The sequence below is a fragment of the Apodemus sylvaticus genome, chromosome 5 (assembly GCF_947179515.1).
Source record: "Apodemus sylvaticus chromosome 5, mApoSyl1.1, whole genome shotgun sequence".
In the NCBI taxonomy this organism is placed as follows: Eukaryota; Metazoa; Chordata; class Mammalia; order Rodentia; family Muridae; genus Apodemus; species Apodemus sylvaticus.
The window spans coordinates 8,712,679-8,733,829 of NC_067476.1; the positions used below are offsets into that span (position 1 = coordinate 8,712,679).

A 21,151-nucleotide genomic window follows, 5' to 3' on the forward strand; every position below is an offset into this window, starting at 1 on the left:
TAGCTGGAGATGGAGGCCATTTTGTGTTCCTTCCTTTTCCTCTATACCCGTCCTGTTGTTCAGCATCTTAGGACAGAAAAGCACAGGTCAGCTTCCACTCATCTGTGGTCCCTTTACTCATTTCTTAAGAACTTTGAACACAGGGCTCTCTAGGGTACATATGTGCCTGTGTGTGCATATGTGTGCATGCATGTGGTGTGGGTATTGTTTGCTGTGTTGTCTAGGCCGTCCCAAATCTCTGGTTATCTTCCTGTGTTGCTGGAGCCGGGTGTGTGAGAGCAGGCCTGACTATGCTGCTTAGGCTGATCTCAAACTTGTACTTCCGCCTCGCGAGCGGGAGCTGCAGTTATGAGCGTGCTCCACCACACCAGCGCCCCCCCCCCCCCCCCCCGCACTTTGGATCTGCCTTGTCTGTACTATCCAGGCTGTGCAATGAAGCCTACCAGGTTTGTGTTCTAAGTTTGTTACTTAGCTGTGGAGTCTGGGGCAGGTTATCTGTTCTACCCACTCCCCACGCAGCCTCAATTTCCTCACTTATGACGTAACAGCATCTGTCCTATAGGGAGGTTACAGCCTGAACGGAAACAAATGCAGAGCTCTGGGTGGTTTGAAGCACTCAGAGCGGCAGCTGTGCCTGGCCCTTTCCTCCACACTCAGACTTCTGCAGCCTCTGTCTTCCTCCTCTGAGTTCCACTCTGACCCTGATGTAGTGTCTCTTCAGTTATTAGTGGCTCCTTGTCTTGCCTAGTTGGTCTCCACCTCCATTGCTGTTTCTGTTTCTTTGACTAGTTTTTTAGTTTTGGTTGGGTGAGTGGGTGGTTGTTGTTGTTGTTTTAGGTTTTTTTTGGGTGGGGGGGTTGCTGCTGGGGATGGAACCCAGGCTGTTTTAGGATAGGCAAGTGCATGGTGGCTGAGCTCCAGCTTCAGTCACCCACTTAGACTTCCTTAATAACATAGGGCAGGTACATTCATCTGTCCTACAGACAAGGAGCTGGAATCTACTGTTCCCAAGTCCAGCTTGGCCTTGGATCTAGACCCTTCCCAGGATTGACAGCCTCGTAGAGTTACCAAGCTTATAAGGACAAGTGGTAGCAACTGTTCCCATGGAGAAGAGGGTTATGTAGGTCACTCTGGGGTGGCTTCATAGGCCAGCCAAGCCGGCGCTATGTATATGTATAACTGATTCTGACTGCTAACTACAGTCCACAGCCCGAAGGGCTCGGAGTGCAGACTTTAATAACGAGACCATAATTAAGGCATGGGACTGAGAGAAGGTGCAGGTGCTACCTGACTTTGCTGAGTCCTTACTTAGACCTTCACTGAGTCCACATTGCCTGGTTCTTATGTGCCAGATTTGATCTTTCCTCAGTGGCAGGAAAAGCCTTTCTACTCCAAAGTGCAGGCATTTTCAACTGTTCCCAGCTCCCGTTTGCTCTTGCCTATATGTCTGACCTGTTTTCTTAAAATACTTCCTGTTTCCCCAGCAAGTTTATCACCCTTGCCTTCCATCAGGTTGTGATGTGCCAAGACAGCCCCTTCCTTTCTCCTCCTCCAGCAGCCTGACTGCTCTGCATACTGTCACCACCAACACCCATGTGGCCCAATTACTCAGGCTGGCCCAACCATGGCTCGGAATGGTGAAACTGAGCACTCTTATCAGGGCAGTACAGAAATCAGTGCTTGGCCTCTTAGAGACAGACAAGAAATGAAGCTTTCAGTTAGAGATGGGAAAACAGTACAAGGAAGGCTGAGTGGTCCTGGTGGTCTGTAGGAAGCCACACCAGGCCTTTGGCAGTTATCTAGTTATATATATATAGTTATATATATAGTTATATATATATAGTTATATATATAGTTATATATATATAGTTATATATAGTTATATATATATAGTTATATATATAGTTATATATATAGTTATATACATACATACATACACACACACATACACACACACAAACACACACACACACATACACACACACACACATATATATATGCACATACATATATATGTAGGGAGAGAGAGAGAGAGATTGATTTTTTATTTTTTTGGTGTTCCTATATTGGATTTTTAAAGTTTTAAATTATATTTCCTGACATTATCTGGGGATAAAGGAGATTTAGTATTCAAAAGAGTAGTTACTTTTATAATACCTCTGCAGTCATATATGTATAGGTTACTGCTTATGCCTCTTGCCCTCAGTTGCCTTTATTCACATGTTCTGGGCCTTGGGAGCCACAGGGTGTGGCCTGGCCTGTTCACATACGCCCTCAGTCCTTCTGTGGGCTGTCTGTCTGTAGAGCTGTCACCTGAGATGACTCTTGAGTGTCTGGGATCGGGGCCCCTGGAGAAGGGAGGCTGGGGAAAGGAGCCAAGAGCTGGATGCCCTGCACCCTGCAGCTGTGGATCTAGGAGGACTTCTGCAAAGTTGGGTGCTGGCTTTTTCCTTCAGGTGGCTTTCCTTTGAATCAGAGTCCCCGCAGCCGTAGCACCAGTAGTCTCTGAGTTACCATCTGCTCTGGCTTCCTTAGCCCCTCCTTCCAGCACTGCCATTGGAGTCCTTGGAAGTCACATGTCTTTAGTGGACAGGGACCTACAAGTTTGACCAGGTCTATGTAGGGATCTAGGTGGTGGGCGGGCTCTGACTGCCAGTTCCTCAAATCCTCTGACAAGGTGTGTACCCTGAGGCATGACTATTGCTCCCTCCTGTCCTCACCGAGACCTCACTGTACAGTAGGAAGCAGGAAGTGCTATCTCAGGTAGCCAATCAGAACAGAGGAGAATATTTTCAAGATCTCAGAGTGTGGGAAGGGAATCCCCAAGTCTCCAAATGACCCTTCTGGTCCTAAGCCTATCTGTCTTCTCCTTAATCTCTGTCTCCTGATCACAATCCTTAGAAAAGCCATCTGGCTTGGTCTCTGCTGCCAAAGCGTTTTCCATTTTCAGGAGTATCGAACTAGTTTATAGATTTCACTGTTTTCAGAATAGCTCCCTTTAATCTCCTCTCATTCCTTAAACGTGACATTTCTTTTCAGAACCTGTGCTGGCTGGAGGAGAAAGAGAAGGAGGTTGTCAGTGCCTTGCGCTACTTTAAGACCATTGTGGACAAAATGGCCATTGATAAGAAGGTTCTGGAGATGCTCCCAGGGTCAGCCAGCAAAGTGCTGGAGGCCATCTTACCCCTGGTACAGACTGACCCTCGGATCCAGCACAGGTGAGTCCCCCAGAAGGTCCTCAGCCGTGGCAGAGCGGGAGGCTTAGAGGCACCTTGGTTTGGGTCATTTCAAACAGCGGGGAGAAAGGAGTCCTCCACTTGCTCCCACTTCCCAGAGGCCTGTGAGCTGGCTGACTCTACCTCCTAGCAGATGCCACCACCCTCAGAGCTGTGGCTTTATCCTGTGATCAGCTCACTGGCACTGATGACATTGAATTGGACATATTCTCAGAGCCTCTGTCATTTACCATGGCTGTTGTTTAAGGCTGTAGCTGCTGGGGTCACCATCTGATATAACAGGGTATAGTGACACCCTTGCCTACCAATACCTCCTGAGCAGCCTTTGATTGCTAGAGTGTGTTTTCTTCCTACAGGTTAGCTCACCCCATGTTTATTATTAAGTATCACAAGGAAAGCCATGCTAGATGCAATCCCCAAGCTTGCAGGAACTTTTCTGAAGAGACTGGCAGGCCTGGGTAACCATTTGTAATCGATGCATCTCTGTGTAGATTTCTCAAGGCAGCTTAGTGTCCACTTAACCCCGTGAGTCTGAGCTTTTGTGAATGGTTTTCAGAACTTGGCAATGAAGTTCACAGTTTTCTTCTGGGAAATCTAACAAACTCTGTGTCTTTATTCCCAAGAATGTTCTGCATGGGACTTCCGCCCCAGCTCCTGCTGGCTCACCCCTGGGGTTGTGCCTTTGGCTCACTGTGCTGCTGTCTATACTGTGGCTCTCCCTTAGTCACCCCGTGGCAGGCTCAGGTTTCCTTTAAGAAAAAGACCCTGACATTAGGCCATGAGATGTATAGGTGGCTAACTCTAAATGCTATCATTCCTGTGTCCTCATGTGATGGCCCCCACCAGGGAAGAGTTAAAATCAAGTTAAAGTTAAAGAGCTCCCTAACACATGATGATGTGGATTATGTGGTATACATTGAAGAAGGCAGCGAGAGAACTGCAGTGGTCCTGTCCTGCTTCCCAGAGGAGCAGAAATAGAGGATCCTGGGGGAAAGCAGTTAAATTGTCAGGGGAGTGGGAGGACAAAAAACGTACAGAACTGTACAGAACGTAAGGCTAGTATCAGGCATTCCCCAGAGGCACCTTTCTGCCAGATAAGCTGCAGGACTGGGTCCACCCCCCCAGAGGAGAAGCTCTGCCCCCCATTCCTATGAGGCCTTGACACCATCCCCAAGCTTCTTGGCCCGCTCCTTCTCAGAAATGGGAGGGGTTTGCATTCCTTCTTACCACGACTGTTCTGTTGGTGCGACTGTTCTATTGGGGTGTGCAGAGTGCAGTCATGGCTGGCAGAAAGCTTATCTCCTTCCCTGTGCTGCTGCACTTGATAAGTGTCATTGGTAACATGCCTAATGACCTTTGGTGTTAGAACCCACTTTAGTCAAGTCTTACAATATTGTGTTCTCTCTAAATTGTACCCTTGTTTTCTAAGTTAATAGTGATGGAGTGGTTGGTTTTGCTCTTCTGTTGTTACAGTGTACAAAGTTTGAAGTAAGAACAGTAACCCTCTCTAGATTCCTTAAGAAGACTCATGTTAAGGGTCTGGGTGGGCATAGTGGCGCATATGATCCCAGCTCTTAGGAGGTAGAGGCAATCAGATTTCTGTAAGGCCATTTGATCTACATAGTCATTTCCAGGCTAGCCAGGGCTACATAGTGAGACCCTATCTTTAAAAACCTTAATTAGTTTAAAATTAAAAAAAAAAATGTGGAATTTGTAAGAATTGTGAGTTTGCTCTCCCAAATACCAAGGACTTGTATTTTGTGTGTTGTCCTCACATTGTGAGTGGAGGCTGATGCTGTGTGCACGCACATGCACGTGAGCACTCACCACACGACAGGGCACTCACCTCTGACAGGCTTTGAAATCCTCTCTACCTAGCCATAGCTGCCTCACTGAAGATTCTGAAGCTGAGTAAAGATACGGAAGGTCTGTTAAACCACAGACAGCTCTCCCAAATGCCTACCTGGGCCCCGGCCTGACACCAGAATCCCTCAAACCTGTTGATGCTGGTCCATCAATATGACTATCAAACTCATTCAAAACAGGAAGTGCATAGAGCTCTCCCCTGTCAAGTGGTTTGCAACTGAAATGAGGAAAGATGTTCCCAGGATGTTGTAGAGAGCTGTGACAGTTGAAAAAAACTACTGGGATAGAATTTTTATGATATATTTGAGGAAAAAGTATATATGTATGTATATGTAGTAGGAATTGGTAAGATGCCTCCATGGGTAATAGCACGTCAATCATGAGAATCTGAGTTCAAATCCCAGCATCTACACAAAATCCAGTGTTCTGAGGGCAGTGATGGGAGGATCATTGGGGCTCTCTAGCCACCAGCCTTGCTGCACTGTCACTGAGAACTTCTCAGAAGAATAAGGGAGAGAGAGAAAACAGAATACTAGGAGTCCTTCCTCCGACACACATACACACACACACACACAGAGAGAGAGAGAGAGAGAGAGAGAGAGAGAGAGAGAGAGAGAGAAAGAAACAGATTAGACTATAAACCTCCATAGAATGTCCATTGAATATGAGAAGAAAGAAAAAATTTGTCTGTTGAAGGGAGTCTCGGAGGGCCAGCAAGATGGCTCCACAGGTGAAGGCACTTATCCAAACCTGACAACCTAAGTTTGACTCTTAGGATTTACATGGGAGAAAGAAAGAACCAACTTCAAGTTCTCTTCTGACCACACACACAGACACAATCACGCAATATAATAGAAAAAAAGGTTTTTTAAAACTGCAGATGATCTGGGTGTGGCAGCATTTACTTGTCATCTCTCACCCAAGAGAGGCCAAGGCAGAAGAACTAAGATGTTAGGCTAGTCTTGGCTACAGAGTAAGACTCTGTCTCAAAAACAAAACCAAACCAAACCAAACAAAACATGGATTTTATTTAAAAAAAAAAAAAAAAGTTCCCTGGACACTAAGATGTTAGCCCGCCTGAGTGTTCTCTGGACACTAAGATGTTAGCCCGCCTGAGTGTTCTCTGGACACTAAGATGTTAGCCCGCCTGAGTGTTCTCTGGACACTAAGATGTTAGCCCGCCTGAGTGTTCTCTGGACACTAAGATGTTAGCCCGCCTGAGTGTTCTCTGGACACTAAGATGTTAGCCCGCCTGAGTGTTCTCTGGACACTAAGATGTTAGCCCGCCTGAGTGTTCTCTGGACACTAAGATGCTAGCCCTCCTGAGTGTTCTCTGGACACTAAGATGCTAGCCCTCCTGAGTGTTCTCTGGACACTAAGATGCTAGCCCTCCTGAGTGTTCTCTGGACACTAAGATGTTAGCCCGCCTGAGTGTTCTCTGGACACTAAGATGTTAGCCCGCCTGAGTGTTCTCTGGACACTAAGATGTTAGCCCGCCTGAGTGTTCTCTGGACACTAAGATGCTAGCCCTCCTGAGTGTACTCTGGACACTAAGATGTTAGCCCGCCTGAGTGTTCTCTGGACACTAAGATGCTAGCCCTCCTGAGTGTTCTTTGGACACTAAGATGTTAGCCCTCCTGAGTGTTCTCTGGACACTAAGATGCTAGGCCGCCTGAGTGTTCTCTGGACACTAAGATGTTAGCCCGCCTGAGTGTTCTCTGGACACTAAGATGTTAGCCCGCCTGAGTGTTGTCTGGACACTAAGATGTTAGTCCGCCTGAGTGTTCTCTGGACACTAAGATGTTAGCCCGCCTGAGTGTTCTCTGGACTCTAAGATGTTAGCCCTCCTGAGTGTTCTCTGGACACTAAGATGTTAGCCCTCCTGAGTGTTCTCTGGACACTAAGATGCTAGGCCGCCTGAGTGTTCTCTGGACACTAAGATGTTAGCCCGCCTGAGTGTTCTCTGGACACTAAGATGTTAGCCCGCCTGAGTGTTCTCTGGACACTAAGATGTTAGCCCTCCTGAGTGTTCTCTGGGTATGAGGGCCATGATGCATGTTGCTCTTCAATGTTCTTTTAAAACTTTCCTCCCCGTAGCTCAGCCCTCTCCTCCTGCTATAGCCGAGTATACCAGAGTCTCGCCAACCTGATCCGATGGTCTGACCAGGTGATGCTAGAGGGAGTGAACTCAGAAGATAAGGAGATGGTGACGACCGTGAAGGGTGTCATCAAAGCTGTGCTGGATGGAGTGAAGGTAAGGGCGGGTTCCAGGCGGCCCTGATCGGGCAGCCAGACAATGAAAGCTAAGAACTTGATTTTAGACCATACACAGGGTGAATGTCTTCAAAAACTGTGGTATGGGCCAGCTCTAACTCTGTCCAGTCACCACTTCACTCTCCTGCATCTGGCATTAAGTCCTCTGTGGGCCGTATGTCCAGCTGTGGCAGAGAATGTGCACGAGCCTGATGCAGTAGAGACAGTTTCTCCTGGCTTTTAGCAGAAGCCCCAGTACATCTTTTTATGTCTACGAGCATGTAGGGTTTCTGATAGAAAGCCTGGCTGAGGTAGCTGAGGGTGAGTGTACTTGATCTCTATGTGATCAATATGCTTACTATCCGGGCCATTGCAAAAAGCCTCAGAGAAGATGAGGAGTCACAGGTGGAGGGAGAAGCAAAGACTGTAGAGGGCCTGGGTGGGGCCAGAAGCCAGACTGACTAGAATATCAATCCCCGTGGAGGGCAGGAGGTGACAAGGGCCTTAGCAGGCAGGCAGGTGGCACTGTTCTAAGAGCCCTTATTAGGCAGGTGGAATGCTTTAAATCCCAGGTTCATCACTCAAAGTAGTCTGTGGGCTCCGACAGTTTACCACCTTAGTTCATCTTGATGATGCCCGTGTACATACCAAGCAGCAAGGGTAATAGCAGGGCCTACATGATGGCATTGTAGAACTGGCCAGTGCAGGACGCTTTAGAACAGTGCTGGAATACCCTTAGCCCAAAGGCATTCATGGCTGTTCATTATTAATTACATGGTGCTAAACGCATGCTTGACAGATGTGGCTTGGAAAAGCTGTGGCCCTTTTATAGACCCTCAATCCAAAATTATAACAACACTAGTTAGCCTAGGTCAGAAAAACTTCCCTACTCAGCCAGGCTTTGAATATCCTGAAACATGCTTCTTGGTGTAAGGTTTTTTAGAAGCTCTGGAAAACAGAGCTAAGACCCTAAAGGGTTTTAATTACAGAGAGAAGGCCAAACAGGCATTGCTTGGTGAGAGAAATCACTCCCAAATGGGCTGTTAGCTAAAGCCCCAGCGCCTTTCAAGTAGAGGCTGTATGCTGCTGTCTGCAGGGAATTTGGGGTTCACTTTGAGGAGGAGCTAGAAAAAGCTACAAGATTCTCCACCAACTGCTCCCAGGCTCTTACCAGAGCCGTCGTCAGACTTTGTACCATCATCAGTGGGTGCTGACTACAGTCTCTCTAGAATTTGGGGCGCAGTCAGTTTACCCCCCTGCTCTTCCTGCAGCTTCTCTCGCTGGGCAGTGTGGGACAGGACCTTCCCCAGATTTCTGGCCGAGTTCTGTCTCTCCCACGCTTGCTGCTCTTGTCCTGGCTTCTGGAAATCAAAATTATTTTCCAGATCACATTGTTTAGGTTTTCTCCTATCAAATTGATCTTGATGAAATGTCATAAGTTAAAACAGCTGAAACAAGAGATCAGGTTTCCACAGAAGCTTCAGGACTCCAGAGTCCATGTTCTTTATGGACTCCTGAAAGCAGGGCTGTACTGCTTGGCAGAAGGAATGCTTGAATGAAAAATTGCTGATTTCTCAGCGTGACCCTGGGGGATGGGAGCACACGCGCACAGCCTGTAGAAGTTGAACATGCCAGTGCCTGAGAGTAAATAACTTTCACAGGTTTTTTAAAAAGTAGGTTAGCCCGAACAGGGTAGGGAGAAGGCTTGGCAATGTGGAAGGCAGACCCAAGAGAATCCTGGGACAGAAATGACAGAAAGAAGAGCCTTGGAGAAAACAGACTCTGAAAGTTGTCCTCTGACCTACACACACATGACCATGCAGGTGACGTGCACATGCCTGCGTACACGCAAGTGCAGACACATGCGCAAGCACAGTAGCACACATACGGATACTTCAGTAGGTAAGGAACTCTGTATTCCGTGGGTGCTCTGACAGAAGCACAGGCCTGGCCTTGGGGAGCTTCAGGTTACATAAAAGGATGCCACATGCTGAAGCAAGGAATGTCTGTGCCAATGCAGGGACAAGGAAGTCAGCTGGCATGTGCTACCAGGAGCTTTTCTAGGGGACATCAGTCAGGGAGTGAGATTGGTCAGCATGGGCATTTATGATTAGCATCTTATAGTAATAGTAGCAAGCAATGAATGGGTGCTTCTCCACACTGCCCAACTTTATACTCGAAACCGTCCTCTGACTGAGGCAGACACTTTCTCTAATGGGCCAACCAGGATTCAGTGGCAAGCTCTTGATTCTCATACATGCTTGCTGGGCCTACGCACTTAGTCACCCTCTGCTGCCCTGTCCTAGGAGATTCAACCCAAAGGATCCTTCTCATTCACACTTCCTAACAAGGACACCTCATAAGCCTGTCCTGGTGTGTGATCAAGCCGCCCTCAACTGGGAGAGCAGGAGTATGCAAGCACAATGCTTTAGCTGGTTGTCTTCATCCCACTTGGAAGAGAAACAGACATTCCATCAGAGTGACTCGCCACCCCTCAAGGAGCTCATTCAGTTGTTAAATGGAATTGTTTGGGGTGGAGTTGGGGGTAAGACTGAAAAACGAGTCTGAAAGGCAGATTTTGGTATTGTTCCTACATGAACACGGTCAGCTGCCGAGTAAATCTTCAGTAAATGCCTCTTGCGAGCTGTATAACCTCAGACAAGTAACTCCTCTGAGATTCTGAGTGTACGAGGAGAGGTAAGATCTGTCTTTGGAGTACTGGTAAGTGTTGGGTGGCTCACAGGCAGGGTGAGCACTGCTCACTGTGGCAACTTTCACTAGAATAGCTCACATTTACATCTTGGGGGAGAATTGTGTCTCCCTCTAGGGCAATTCACAAGTTTCAGATCTTCTGTACTGTGCCAGTTAAATGGCCACTTCCCCTCCGACCTCAGACATGGTACCTTCTGCCTTTGGAAATGTCAGGAATAGGCCCTTGTATCCCCAGCCTCTAGCCACTCAGATAGACTAAAATGTTATTATTTAAAATAATATGGGCTGGAGGGATGGTTGCGTGGCTAAGAATGCTCCCTCCTCTGGAGGATCCCTGTTTTGTTGTCTAGCATCTGAGTTAGGCAACTCACATCCAACTCCGTTTTCTTTACCTCCATCCACGGGCATCTGGACACTCACACAGACACACACAGAAAAAAACTTGCACTGAAAGCCTTGGGGAATCCCACAGCTTTGTCGCTTGACCGTCGCCTCCAGTACTGCGCTTGCATATCAGGCTCGGAGGTTTTCTAAGGACAGCAGCCAGGCCAGAAAACTCAAACAAGCAGAAGCTTTTAAAGATAGAACTTTAGCAGCTGCTGAAAAGTGCTTACCTCCAAACCTGACCTAATCTAACCCTCAGAACCCAGCTCCCTCAGACTGTCCTCTGACCTCCACGTAGGAACTATAGCACACGTGTCAGCATGCACACACAACCAATCAATTATTGCAAAAATTTCTAGATATAAAACTTTTGGAGGAATTGGGAGATGGCACAATCGTAAAGTGCTTGCCACAGAAACATGTAGACCTGAGCGTGGATCCCAGGCATCCATGGTTTAAAAAAAAAAAGAAGAAATGAATAAAAAACTAGGCATAGCAGCATGTACCCACAATCCTAGCACTGACAGGTAGAAGCAAGCAGTTCTGGTTTCTTATTGATAAGATGGTTTGAGCACATTAGCAAGGTCCCAGTGCAAGAGAACAGGTAGGGCTTCCATATGTGACACAAAAATAAAGTATTATTTTTCATATGTAAAGTTCAGTGATAGACAAAGGCTAGTGTGAGATTTCCTCAAGGATGTTTCTACTTCCCATTTCTACTGTCAATAACAGATTCTACCCGGTGATGCACAATACCTGCTTCCTCTCCAGTTATTATGGCTACATTCAGACAAGGAAGAAGAGGTACAAAGTTACTTTCTCCTTTGAAGGAGGCTTCTTAGAGCCCCTCACGGAATTTCTCTTGCATTTTATTGGCCAGAATTGCATTTGGCCTCGCCAGTTTGCCCCATGTACACGCATGGCCAGTGTGATTTCCTTTCCTCCTTCCTGGGAACCTGCACATGCCCACTGGAGCAGCAAGTGCTTGTCCTATGAGGGCCAGGGAAAGTACCCAAGCCTTTGCAGACACGCATCTGCTGCTCATTCGCTGTTTGGTGTACTTACTGTTGAGCCAGCCTTACCTTGAGAGCATTCTAGAAACAAGTCCCTGGCCTTCAGAGTGTGGTTTGCTATATTTTTAAAAGATGTATTTATTTTTGTATGCATTTATTGATATGAGTACACCGTAGCTGTCTTCAGACACCCCAGAAGAGGGCATCAGATCCCATTATAGATGGTTGTGAGCCACCATGTGGTTGTTGGGAATTGAACTCAGGACCTCTGGTAGAGCAGTCAGTGCTCTTAACCACTAAGCCATCTCTCTAGCCTATGGTTTACTATTTTTAAAAGGTTTACTTTTTAAAATTCAGGACCCAGATATAGCCAGTGGATAGCATTGTCTCTGTGGGCAGCAGCAGCAGCAGGGAATGTCTTTTCCTCTTCCTCCTCCTCCCTCTTCTTCCTCCTCACCTCCTCCTTGAAACTTTGGGGCTTTGGTTTATTTAAAATTGTATTTGTATTTATGTGTGTGCCTACTTGTCTGTATGTGTGGCACATGTGTGCAAGTGCCCACAGAGGTCAGAGTAGTTATCAGATCCCCTGGAGCCAGAGTTAACAGGCAAGTTGTAAGCTGCCCTGTGTAGGTGCTGGGAACCAGACCTGCATCTTCTACAAGAGTAGCCAGTGCTCTTAACTACTGAGTATCTCTCCGTCCTTATTTTGTTCCTTTGAAGCTTTTAAAATTTATTTTATAGTTACTACTCCTGAAAGTTGGCAGTGTAGAGTTAGCCAGAGGCTCCCTTGTGATGCTGCTCAGTTTGTCCCTCTGCCCCGATACCTGTAAAGTCCTCTCTGGTTGTTGGTGGAGAAAAGAAGCTTCTAGATAGCGCTGTGCGTCCAGGAAAGGTGCCCCCTTGATGAGGGCACTACTGCTGCTTGTGACTGCTGTGTGCCCCAGAGTTTTCAGACTATGACATGTAAGAATATTTCTTCTGCCAGTTTTCCATCAATAGCCAGAATGAATCTGAAAGAGAAACTTCCCCTTGTGCTTGTTATTACAAAGGTTGTCACTTCCTTAGATACACAGTTGTCAAAATTAGAAGTGCTTCCTAGCATCCTCTGCCCTGTGTTTCTAGTTTTAACTTGTTATGTAGCTCAGGCCAAATGATGGTGGCACACAACTTTAATCTCAGCACTCAGGAGGCAAAGGCAGGTGGATCTCTGAGTTTGAGGACAGTCTGGTCTACAGACTGAGTTCTAGGACAGCCAGGGCTACACAGAGAAACCCTGTCTTAAAAAAAAAAAAAAAGAAAGAAAAGAAAAAAAAAGTTATGCAGTTCCTTAGCTGGCGCGGCCTCGCAGCCATCCGGTTGCAGTACAGTACCTGAAGTCCTCGGGAGGCCTGGTGGGGAATGCCAGCTCTTCTCCAGGCAGTTGTCCCATGTGTGCCGAGCGAGTGCGTCAAGTGTGTGTTTCTCAGCTGTGTACCTCTGAGAACGTCCCTCCACTCACCACTTCTCGCTGCCACTTTAGATGTGGACAGAGAAAGTCCCTTGTTGACTCCATTACAAGTCACCCTGGGGGCAGTGTGTGGTGGCAGAGGCAGGAGGATCTCTGAGTTGGAGGACAGCCTGGTCTACATATAGAAAGGTCTAGAACAGCCAAGACTACAGAGAAAGACCTTGTCTCAAAAACAGAAAACAAAACAACAAAGTCACTCTGGGGCTGGACACTCCTGTGAGCATGTTCTGTAGCTCCCGCCATACGAGTCCATCCCAGTCCCCACGGGCAGAGTGTTTCTCACATGTCAGACTAAGCCTGACCCTCTTCCAAAGTATGTGAAGAGCTGGAGGGTGGCACTGAGCCTTGGTGTGTAACTGCAGACTTCCTGTGCCCTGGCACTACACCCAGAGAATAGGGTCAGAGAGTAAGGGGGTGATAGACGGGGTCTGGGCTGCAGCTGTGGTACTTCCAGTGGAGTGGTCCCCACTATGAGAGCCCAGAAAACACTATTGGCCATGCCGTCTCTGGGGTTCTTTGTGCCAGAACTGTCACAGCAGTGTAGGCCCCTCTGCCAGGCAGGTCTTTGTGTCATTCCAGGAGAAAGTGGAGAGGAAGTGAGGACCAAGTCATTCGAATTCAGAACTATGTGTTGACTTGCCGTGGTCAATATGAACACAGTGAGCAGCGAAACAGAGGTTCACATTCTCAGGAGAATCTTCTCCAAATGTGTTTTTTGACTTTTGAAAACTGATTCTCAATGAACTGAATGTTGGTCTCATATATAGTTGTTGGCAGAAGAGTCCAGAACTATCATTTCTGACTGACTTTGTAACATAGGACTCTAACAATTAATTTAAAAGACCGTCTTTGAGAAATCCTGCCTTTCAGAGATTTAACTTCTCACAAAGTACTGGGCCCTTGGCTTATTCACAGGTGGTGAACGCTCAGTAAGACCAGGGTATTGGAAGTACCTAGATGGAAGAGGTTTCTGGAGCCTTCTGTGTGTGATCATTCAGACAAGTTGAGACCAAAACCCTTCTGTTTGGGCAGGAAGGTTGACAGAAAAAGAAAGGCTGCTGGAGCCCTTCCCCAGCCTCCACTGTGTCAGAATGTGGGCACAACTGCAAGTGTGTGCTTGTCATCCCAGGACCCTATAGCTATCCATTGTTCGTTAGTTGAGGTCACAGCTGCCATTCCAGGAGGCCTGCATCCCTGCCTGCTCCCACATCAGGAGGAACTGGAATTTGTTCTGTGTCAGCAGACACAGATGTGCATACTTCTCTGCATTCCTTTATCCTGCTTGCTGGAGGAAGTTTGGCTTAACATGGCGGCACTTATGACACTGAGGCTGAGAGACTGAGAATTCAAGGCTTCCAAGTGACTTGGGTCTGACACTTTGACCCCAGCCAAGGCTATAGGGCATTCAAGGGAGCCGCCTTTGCCGCTCCTGCACGCTCCTCCAGGCAGTGAGGATGGCCACAGCCCGCCTCCAGCTGTGTTCCCTTTGCATCCCTCGAACACTTCTGTTCTAGATTGTGGCAACAGTAGAAGGCCCCCTTCCTGGGCTAGCCTCAGCCTCCCAAGCTTCACACATAGCTCCAAGAACAGAATGGGGTGAACCTGGATCTGGTTCCGTGGGCATCCCTCTCATGGTTTGGGGGAGGCAGTTTTCTTAGAATTAATCTATGTCCATTTTCAAAAATTTAGAAAATACAATTTAAAAAAATTACATTAAAAAAACCCACATAAAAGGCGTTTTAATCTTGCTTCCAAAATTTATAGTATACCCCAACAAAGCAGGTAGGGCTTTTCTGCACCCAGTATTCCTGCTGTGACTTTATTCTTACTGACTTCAGAGTGACCTCTTGATGGACCTGTCACATCTGCATACTTGGTGCTCATAGTGAGTGTTTAACTGTGGGCCATTTTACCTGTGCTGACATCCTCCATAACATTTTCCTCAGACAGAATCCTCCTAACAGATACTTGAGGCTTCTGATACTTGCCAGTAGGTCAGCCACTGGACCATTACCTGCTGCCCATAGTGACTCCCATTCTCACTGATACTGTCCTGCCCGCCCTGCCCTGAGTCTGCAGGTTTTAGTTTGTTGCCATCAAACTTGAGAATTCGCATCTGCAGAACTCCTCTTTAATATTTCTTTTCTATGCTTATCTTTTTTTCATAGTTTTTGTGTTGTTAAAAGAAGCTGCTTTGGGAATGCTAGGTCAGGGAGATGAGGTTAGGTTACCCAGCTCTGCATCCTCAGAGGTACTGTGTGCTCTTTCGTCGTGCACACAGACGATCACCAGCAGCCATCAGCAGGAGCAGTGAGGAGATTGTGTGCAGCAGTATACCAGAACTGCACAGCAGTGAGAAAGAGCCGACCTGGGCTCCCCAAAGAAGGGGGGTTGCTGAGGCAGGTGGGATGGACCAGAAGAGAGTGGTGGTTGCTGGGGATGGCCGGAGAGTGAGAGGACTGTGCAGGGACAGAACTTCTGTCCTAAAGTTGACTGTGCTAAGGACCACATATATACTCACTCACATACTTAGAGTAGGTGAATTTCATAATATATGAATTCTGCCTCTACAACAATTTTGAAAGATAAAGCTTCCCACATAATCATGACCAGAGTTCAATCCCTACAATGCACAGAAAAAGCCAGGTGTTGTGGCCATAATTGTAACCCCAGCACTAGGGGATCGAGAGACAGATGGATAGATCCCTAGAGCACTCTGGCCGGCCAGCCTCATCTCTGTGTACTCAATGATAGACCCTGTCCCAAAATAGAAAGTGAGGGCTCCTGAGAAACAGCACCCAAGGTCAGCATCTGAGCTCCACCTGACATGTGAACATACAGCTGTTAGTGTATCTCTCTCTCTCTCTCTCTCTCTCTCTCTCTCTCTCTCTCTCTCTCTCTCTCTCTCTCTCACGCACGCACGCACGCACTCAGCAGGTCCATTTTGATGGAGTCCATGGGACAGCCACTTCAATGCACAGCCCTTCAAGGCCCATGTATGCCCATCCTGGGAGCCCACAGCAATCCAGGCAGAAAGTGCAGAGTGCTGGGATAGTGTGAAAGGAAGAACAGTAAGAGTGGTCTTCGCACCCCAGATGGTATTCACATTGTGGAAAAATAAGTGGCCTGGCGTGGTAGTGCATTTCTTTAACCTCAGCACTTCTACATAAAGAGACCCTGTCTCAAAACAAAACAAAGCAAAAAATATAGAACTGGGTAAATGTGTCCCAGCTGAGACACAACACCCCTGATCTGCCCTCTTTTCTGCTGTTTTCAAAGTACCAGTTCTTATTTTCTTTCAAAACCATTTCTCTGCTTTGGGAAGGTCACCTGACCTTCACTCTAAGTCCATTGACCAGACTCCCCGACAGTCTACTGAGGCTCCAGTTCCTGCCTCGACTTTGGGAAAACACTAAAAGCCAGAAGCCAGATGGCTACATGTACCATTGTGCATACATGACAACTTTAGGAACCAAAAATGTCTGCCGCCCTCCCTAGACTGCACAGGGATACAAGTTTGTAATGGTCTGTTCATCTAAACACCCGGACTTGCCATTTCCCCTTTCAAGAGGAAGTACATGATGCAGTTGACTCTCTGCAGTGTGCTGCTATGGTATTTTTAGAGGGACGGAGGCGTGTTAGGGACTGTGCAGATTACCCTGAGTAGGAAATGTGTGGCCACAAATGTGGGACTTGGAAGCCCTGCCTCTTGTTAAAGGTACAGTGGTACCATCCCTCCCCCTTCTCCCTCACAGGAGCTAGTGAGGCTAACCATTGAGAAGCAGGGGCGGCCATCACCAACAAGCCCAGTGAAGCCCAGTTCCCCAGCCAGCAAGCCTGACGGGTAAGTCTGAGCAGACTCCTTGGTCCAGGGACTGATACACACTGTGGGCCTGAGCCCACACTTGACAAAGGACGGAGCCAGACAAGCAGTGAGAGCATCTGAGAGGCTGTGGGCAGCCCTCCCCGTCCAGTCCAGTGGCAAGTTCTGGTGAGTGCCTGGTGCTTTAAAATGTCTATTTTACGTAAGCTTCAGAGAGTTGTCTTGTACTTCACACGCTCATCTGGGTAAGAATGTACCGAAGGAAGTGGTTCTCAGGCCCTGTTCGGCCCCAAGCAACGTCACTGTCACTGCATCATAAACTCCCAAGGGCTTGGCTGAGAGGTTGGGGGAGACCTTGGATTTTTCAGTAGTGGTTCAGCTAACAGGAGGCCAGTGGCGAAGTGTTTTCTCAGTAAACTGTGGACAGCCTTACTATTTTGCATTCGTTTCAAGGACTGGCCCGTGTTGTTTATGACATTATTTTAGAGCAGCCCAGTAGCTGGTCAGTGTTGAGACAACATGGGAAGGCTGTGCATGGGGCTCCTCCTTGGCCCATCATTAGCCCTCCCCTCACTCACAGGAGCCACATGCACTCTGACTATGTGTGATCGCCAATTCTCTCCATTTCTCTAGTCAGCCTGAGCTCCCTCTCACAGACCGAGAAATGGAGATTCTGAACAAGACGACAAGTGTGTCACCATCTGCTGACCTGCTCCCAGACTCCACCAGTGAAGAGGTCGCGCCCCCCAAGCCCCCTTTACCTGGCATCCGGGTAGTCGATAACAGGTAATTCTAAACTCTTTTGAGGGGAATTTTTTTCCTAGAGCCTAACCCAGGGAGTAGGTGGTAGAATGAGCCAGGGATAATGGTGTGCCTGGGTCAGTGCTCCTGCGGCCTAGAGTGGGATATCTCTGAGGGTGGCCAGGGTCTGTCCCTGGTCCTTGCACATACTCTGCTCCTTCAGCTTGCCTTAGGTCTCTAGCCATAAAACCAGTCATGATTTACTGTGGAAGGAAAGAATCTTTTTTGGTTCTGGCCTTTGGGCACTGATAGAGTGATTGGCAAGAGGAGAACAGGAGGCAGTTACAGTATGAAAATGAGGTGTGGGAAAAGAGCTTCATTCCTGTCCTGTTCCCTAAAGCCATTCCAAAGCACTCTTGTTTGTGATGTCTGCTTTGCCTGGGTTTTCTGTCTCTTCTAGTCCACCAGCATTACCACCCAAGAAGAGGCAGTCTGCTCCATCCCCTACCCGGGTGGCTGTGGTCGCCCCCATGAGTCGGGCTACCAGCGGCTCCAGTTTGCCTGTTGGAATCAATAGGCAGGTAATACAGTCCTGGTTCTGTTGGGTGATTAGAAATGGAGTTGAGGATTGTGTCCTAGTGCCAAAAGTCACCTGGTAGTGTTTACACCCACTATTACTCACATCTAGAGACTTGTGGGAGGGGAAACCTTAGCCATCCCTCTTCCCTGCTCCCATAATGGACATCTCCCAAGGGCATCCCTGTGGAAACACTCCCACTCTCCTCCCAGTTCCTTTCCTGTCTTATCCTGATCCTACACTGGCATCAGAAATGACCTCTGAGCTAGGCAGGGGTTTCTCTGAGCTAGTAAGCAGGCTTGTCCCTGGTCTGTGATATCTTTCCCAAGGATGACTGAAGTTCCTTTCCATTCTTCCCAAGGACTTTGATGTTGAATGTTACACCCAGAGGCGCCTGTCAGGAGGCAGCCGCTCCTGCGGTGGTGAGTCTCCTCGCCTGTCCCCCTGCAGCAGCACAGGCAAGCTCAGCCGGTCAGACGAGCAGCTGTCCTCTCTAGACAGGGATAGCGGGCAGTGCTCACGGAACACAAGCTGTGAAACACTAGGTAAGCCATCACAACCTCCTCGTCCCTCCAAAGCCCCCTGGGGTCCTTTGATTCTGGGATCGAGTCAGCTGATTCCCAGGCACTAGCTAGATGACCTTAGTCGAATTCTTTACAATCCAACCTCAGTCTCCTCATCTACAAAACGAAGATGGTGTCTGCTCAGGAAGAGTCTGGGCGTGTGTATGGAATAACAGTGTAAAGTCACACAGCAGATGCTCAGGCAGTTATCTCCTTACAGGTAGCCTGGCAGTGTACAGCTAACTCATCGTGTGCACATATGGCTTTCTCTGAGGGAGGGAGCTCCTGAAGGTATTGACAGAAGTCAAAGCATTGAGCAGCCTCTCTTTGTCAGGCACCACTGACCAAGGTCAGCAGGACCATTTGGCAAGAGCTTGCTGGTACCAACCTATTTGTGTCCTAGAAATTAGATCTGTTTTTCTTCTGAGAAGGTGTCCTAAGCACAAAGCAGGCTCCTGTCTGAGGAGGCTAACCTACAGAAAATTAAGAATTAACTGGTAATAATATGGAGACACTGTTAGGAGCCACTAGTGGGTATCGGATGAATGGGGGGGACATTGCTCTGTTGGAGTAGCCTAGAGCTAGTGACAATTACTTATGGATGCATGGACAAACTCTGAGACCACGAACATGCTGTTTTCTTAGGTATGCTAAAAAGGATGGGAAGATGTTAGCACATGCTTGTAAGCCCTGCACTTGGGAGGCAGAGGCAGGAGGATTTGTGAGTTACAGGCTAGCCTGGTCTACAGAGAATTTCATGCCAGCCAAGACTACATAGTGAGACCATGTCTCAGAAACAAACAGAAAAGCAGGGATAGGGTTCTAGAGAAAAAAGAACTTTCAAGAAAGTGCATTAAAATGTAAACTGTGATGGTCAGCTCTGAGTTTCAGTTTTCATGCTCATTTGCCACCTTTTGTCTTGTATCTTTTATTTTTTAAGTAATCAAGTTGTAAAATGTAGGAAAATGCTGAGGCTATAGCTTGGTGGTAGAATACATGCACAAAGTCTTGGATTCTGTCTCCAGAACCACCATCAAAAAGAGAGAGAGGCATGTGTGTGTGTGTGTGTGTGTGTGTGTGTGTGTGTGTGTGTGTTTGCGTGCTCGCGCACGCATGCATCAAAATACAAAAACAGAGACCAGTATAGCACACAGCCATCTCACTACGTCCTTAACATTTTGTGCCAGATAAAGACTAGTTAAGGGGAAGCCCATAGGAGAGATCAAACATAAAGCATTGTGTGAAGGCGATAGTGCAGAGCGGGCAGGGTGATGGCTCTGGAGGCATGTAGCTAATGGGTGTTTCCTGTGTGGTTTACAGATCACTATGACCCTGACTATGAATTCCTCCAGCAAGACCTCTCCAATGCAGACCAGACCCTTCCACAGGCAGCCTGTAGCCTCAGCCCACTGCCGGAGTCCCTGGGGGAATCTGGGACTCCATTTCTTGGCCACCCTTTCCAGCTGCCTCTGAGCAGCTGTCCCCAGCAGGAGGGGCAGCAGACAGACACTCCACCTGCCCTTCCTGAGAAGAAGCGTAGGAGCGCAGTCTCCCAGACCACGGACAGCTCTGGCTGCAGGGTGTCCTATGAGCGACACCCCTCACAGTATGACAACATCTCAGAGAGTGACCTGCAGAACCCAGTCCCAGGCCAGCCTGTGCCCTACCCGCCTTTTGCTGCTATCCTGCCCTTTCAGCAGGGAGCTTCCTCCGCCCCTGCTGAGTTTGTGGGTGATTTCAGTGTTCCTGAGTCAGCAGGTGACCCAGAGAAGCCACCTCCTCTACCAGAGAAGAAAAACAAACACAGTAAGTTCTCTGCACTCTCTGTAAGCACAGTTTGTAACCCTCAACAGTACTGTATTTTGCTTAGCCCAAACATGAGACCAAAATCAAGCCCATGACCTTTCTTTCATAGAGGACAGGCTTGTAGGTATGTGTGTGGTCGTGTCCAGGGGCCCAATACTATTATTACTCATGGTCCTCAAAAATCTAAAAAATTAGTTCACCTCTCCTCCGAAGTCTTTGAATTCACAGGTCTGATGTTTCCAGGTATCTTGACTTTATAAATATAACCTATTGACCCTTTTACCTGAACACATAGTGACAAAGGCAACTGACTGTCATGGCATTCAGACCCAGATGGTGGCAAAGGCACCCGAGTGTCATGGTACACGGAGCAGCACTGCAGCATCTAGCCCTCAGAGGGATGTCCCGAGTGAAGACGGGTGCTCACTGTGACCTAGATCAGAGCTTGCAGGCTGGCGGGCTGAGGTCAGCTCTTGGACTAGATGTTTTAATAGATAATGTTATTAGGCTGGGTGGATCTGAAGGTGGAATGTTTGTCTTTTGGACAGTTTCCAACTGTAAGTTTGCCATAGCATTACCAAGTAACATTCTGGGCATTCCATCTTTTGTCTTCCCTCCCCAACTGCTCCACATGGGAAACTTGCAGGCCACATTGCCCCACCCTCTCCCT

The 21,151-nt window shown here is 47.9% G+C and overlaps 1 protein-coding gene across 5 annotated transcripts in view; it reads left to right on the top strand.

Annotated features, from left to right (window-relative positions):
- The window catches only part of Rapgef1 (Rap guanine nucleotide exchange factor 1), a 122,474-nt gene that overhangs the window by 64,574 nt on the left and 36,749 nt on the right, over positions 1-21,151 (top strand). For all 5 annotated transcript variants that reach the window (XM_052182019.1, XM_052182021.1, XM_052182018.1 and 2 more), the window contains 7 exons: positions 3,040-3,218; positions 7,200-7,356; positions 16,727-16,815; positions 17,428-17,580; positions 17,996-18,116; positions 18,474-18,657; positions 19,996-20,481. In XM_052182019.1, coding sequence (XP_052037979.1) covers positions 3,040-3,218; positions 7,200-7,356; positions 16,727-16,815; positions 17,428-17,580; positions 17,996-18,116; positions 18,474-18,657; positions 19,996-20,481 — 1,369 coding nt within the window. The remainder of the gene's footprint in view (positions 1-3,039; positions 3,219-7,199; positions 7,357-16,726; positions 16,816-17,427; positions 17,581-17,995; positions 18,117-18,473; positions 18,658-19,995; positions 20,482-21,151) is intronic.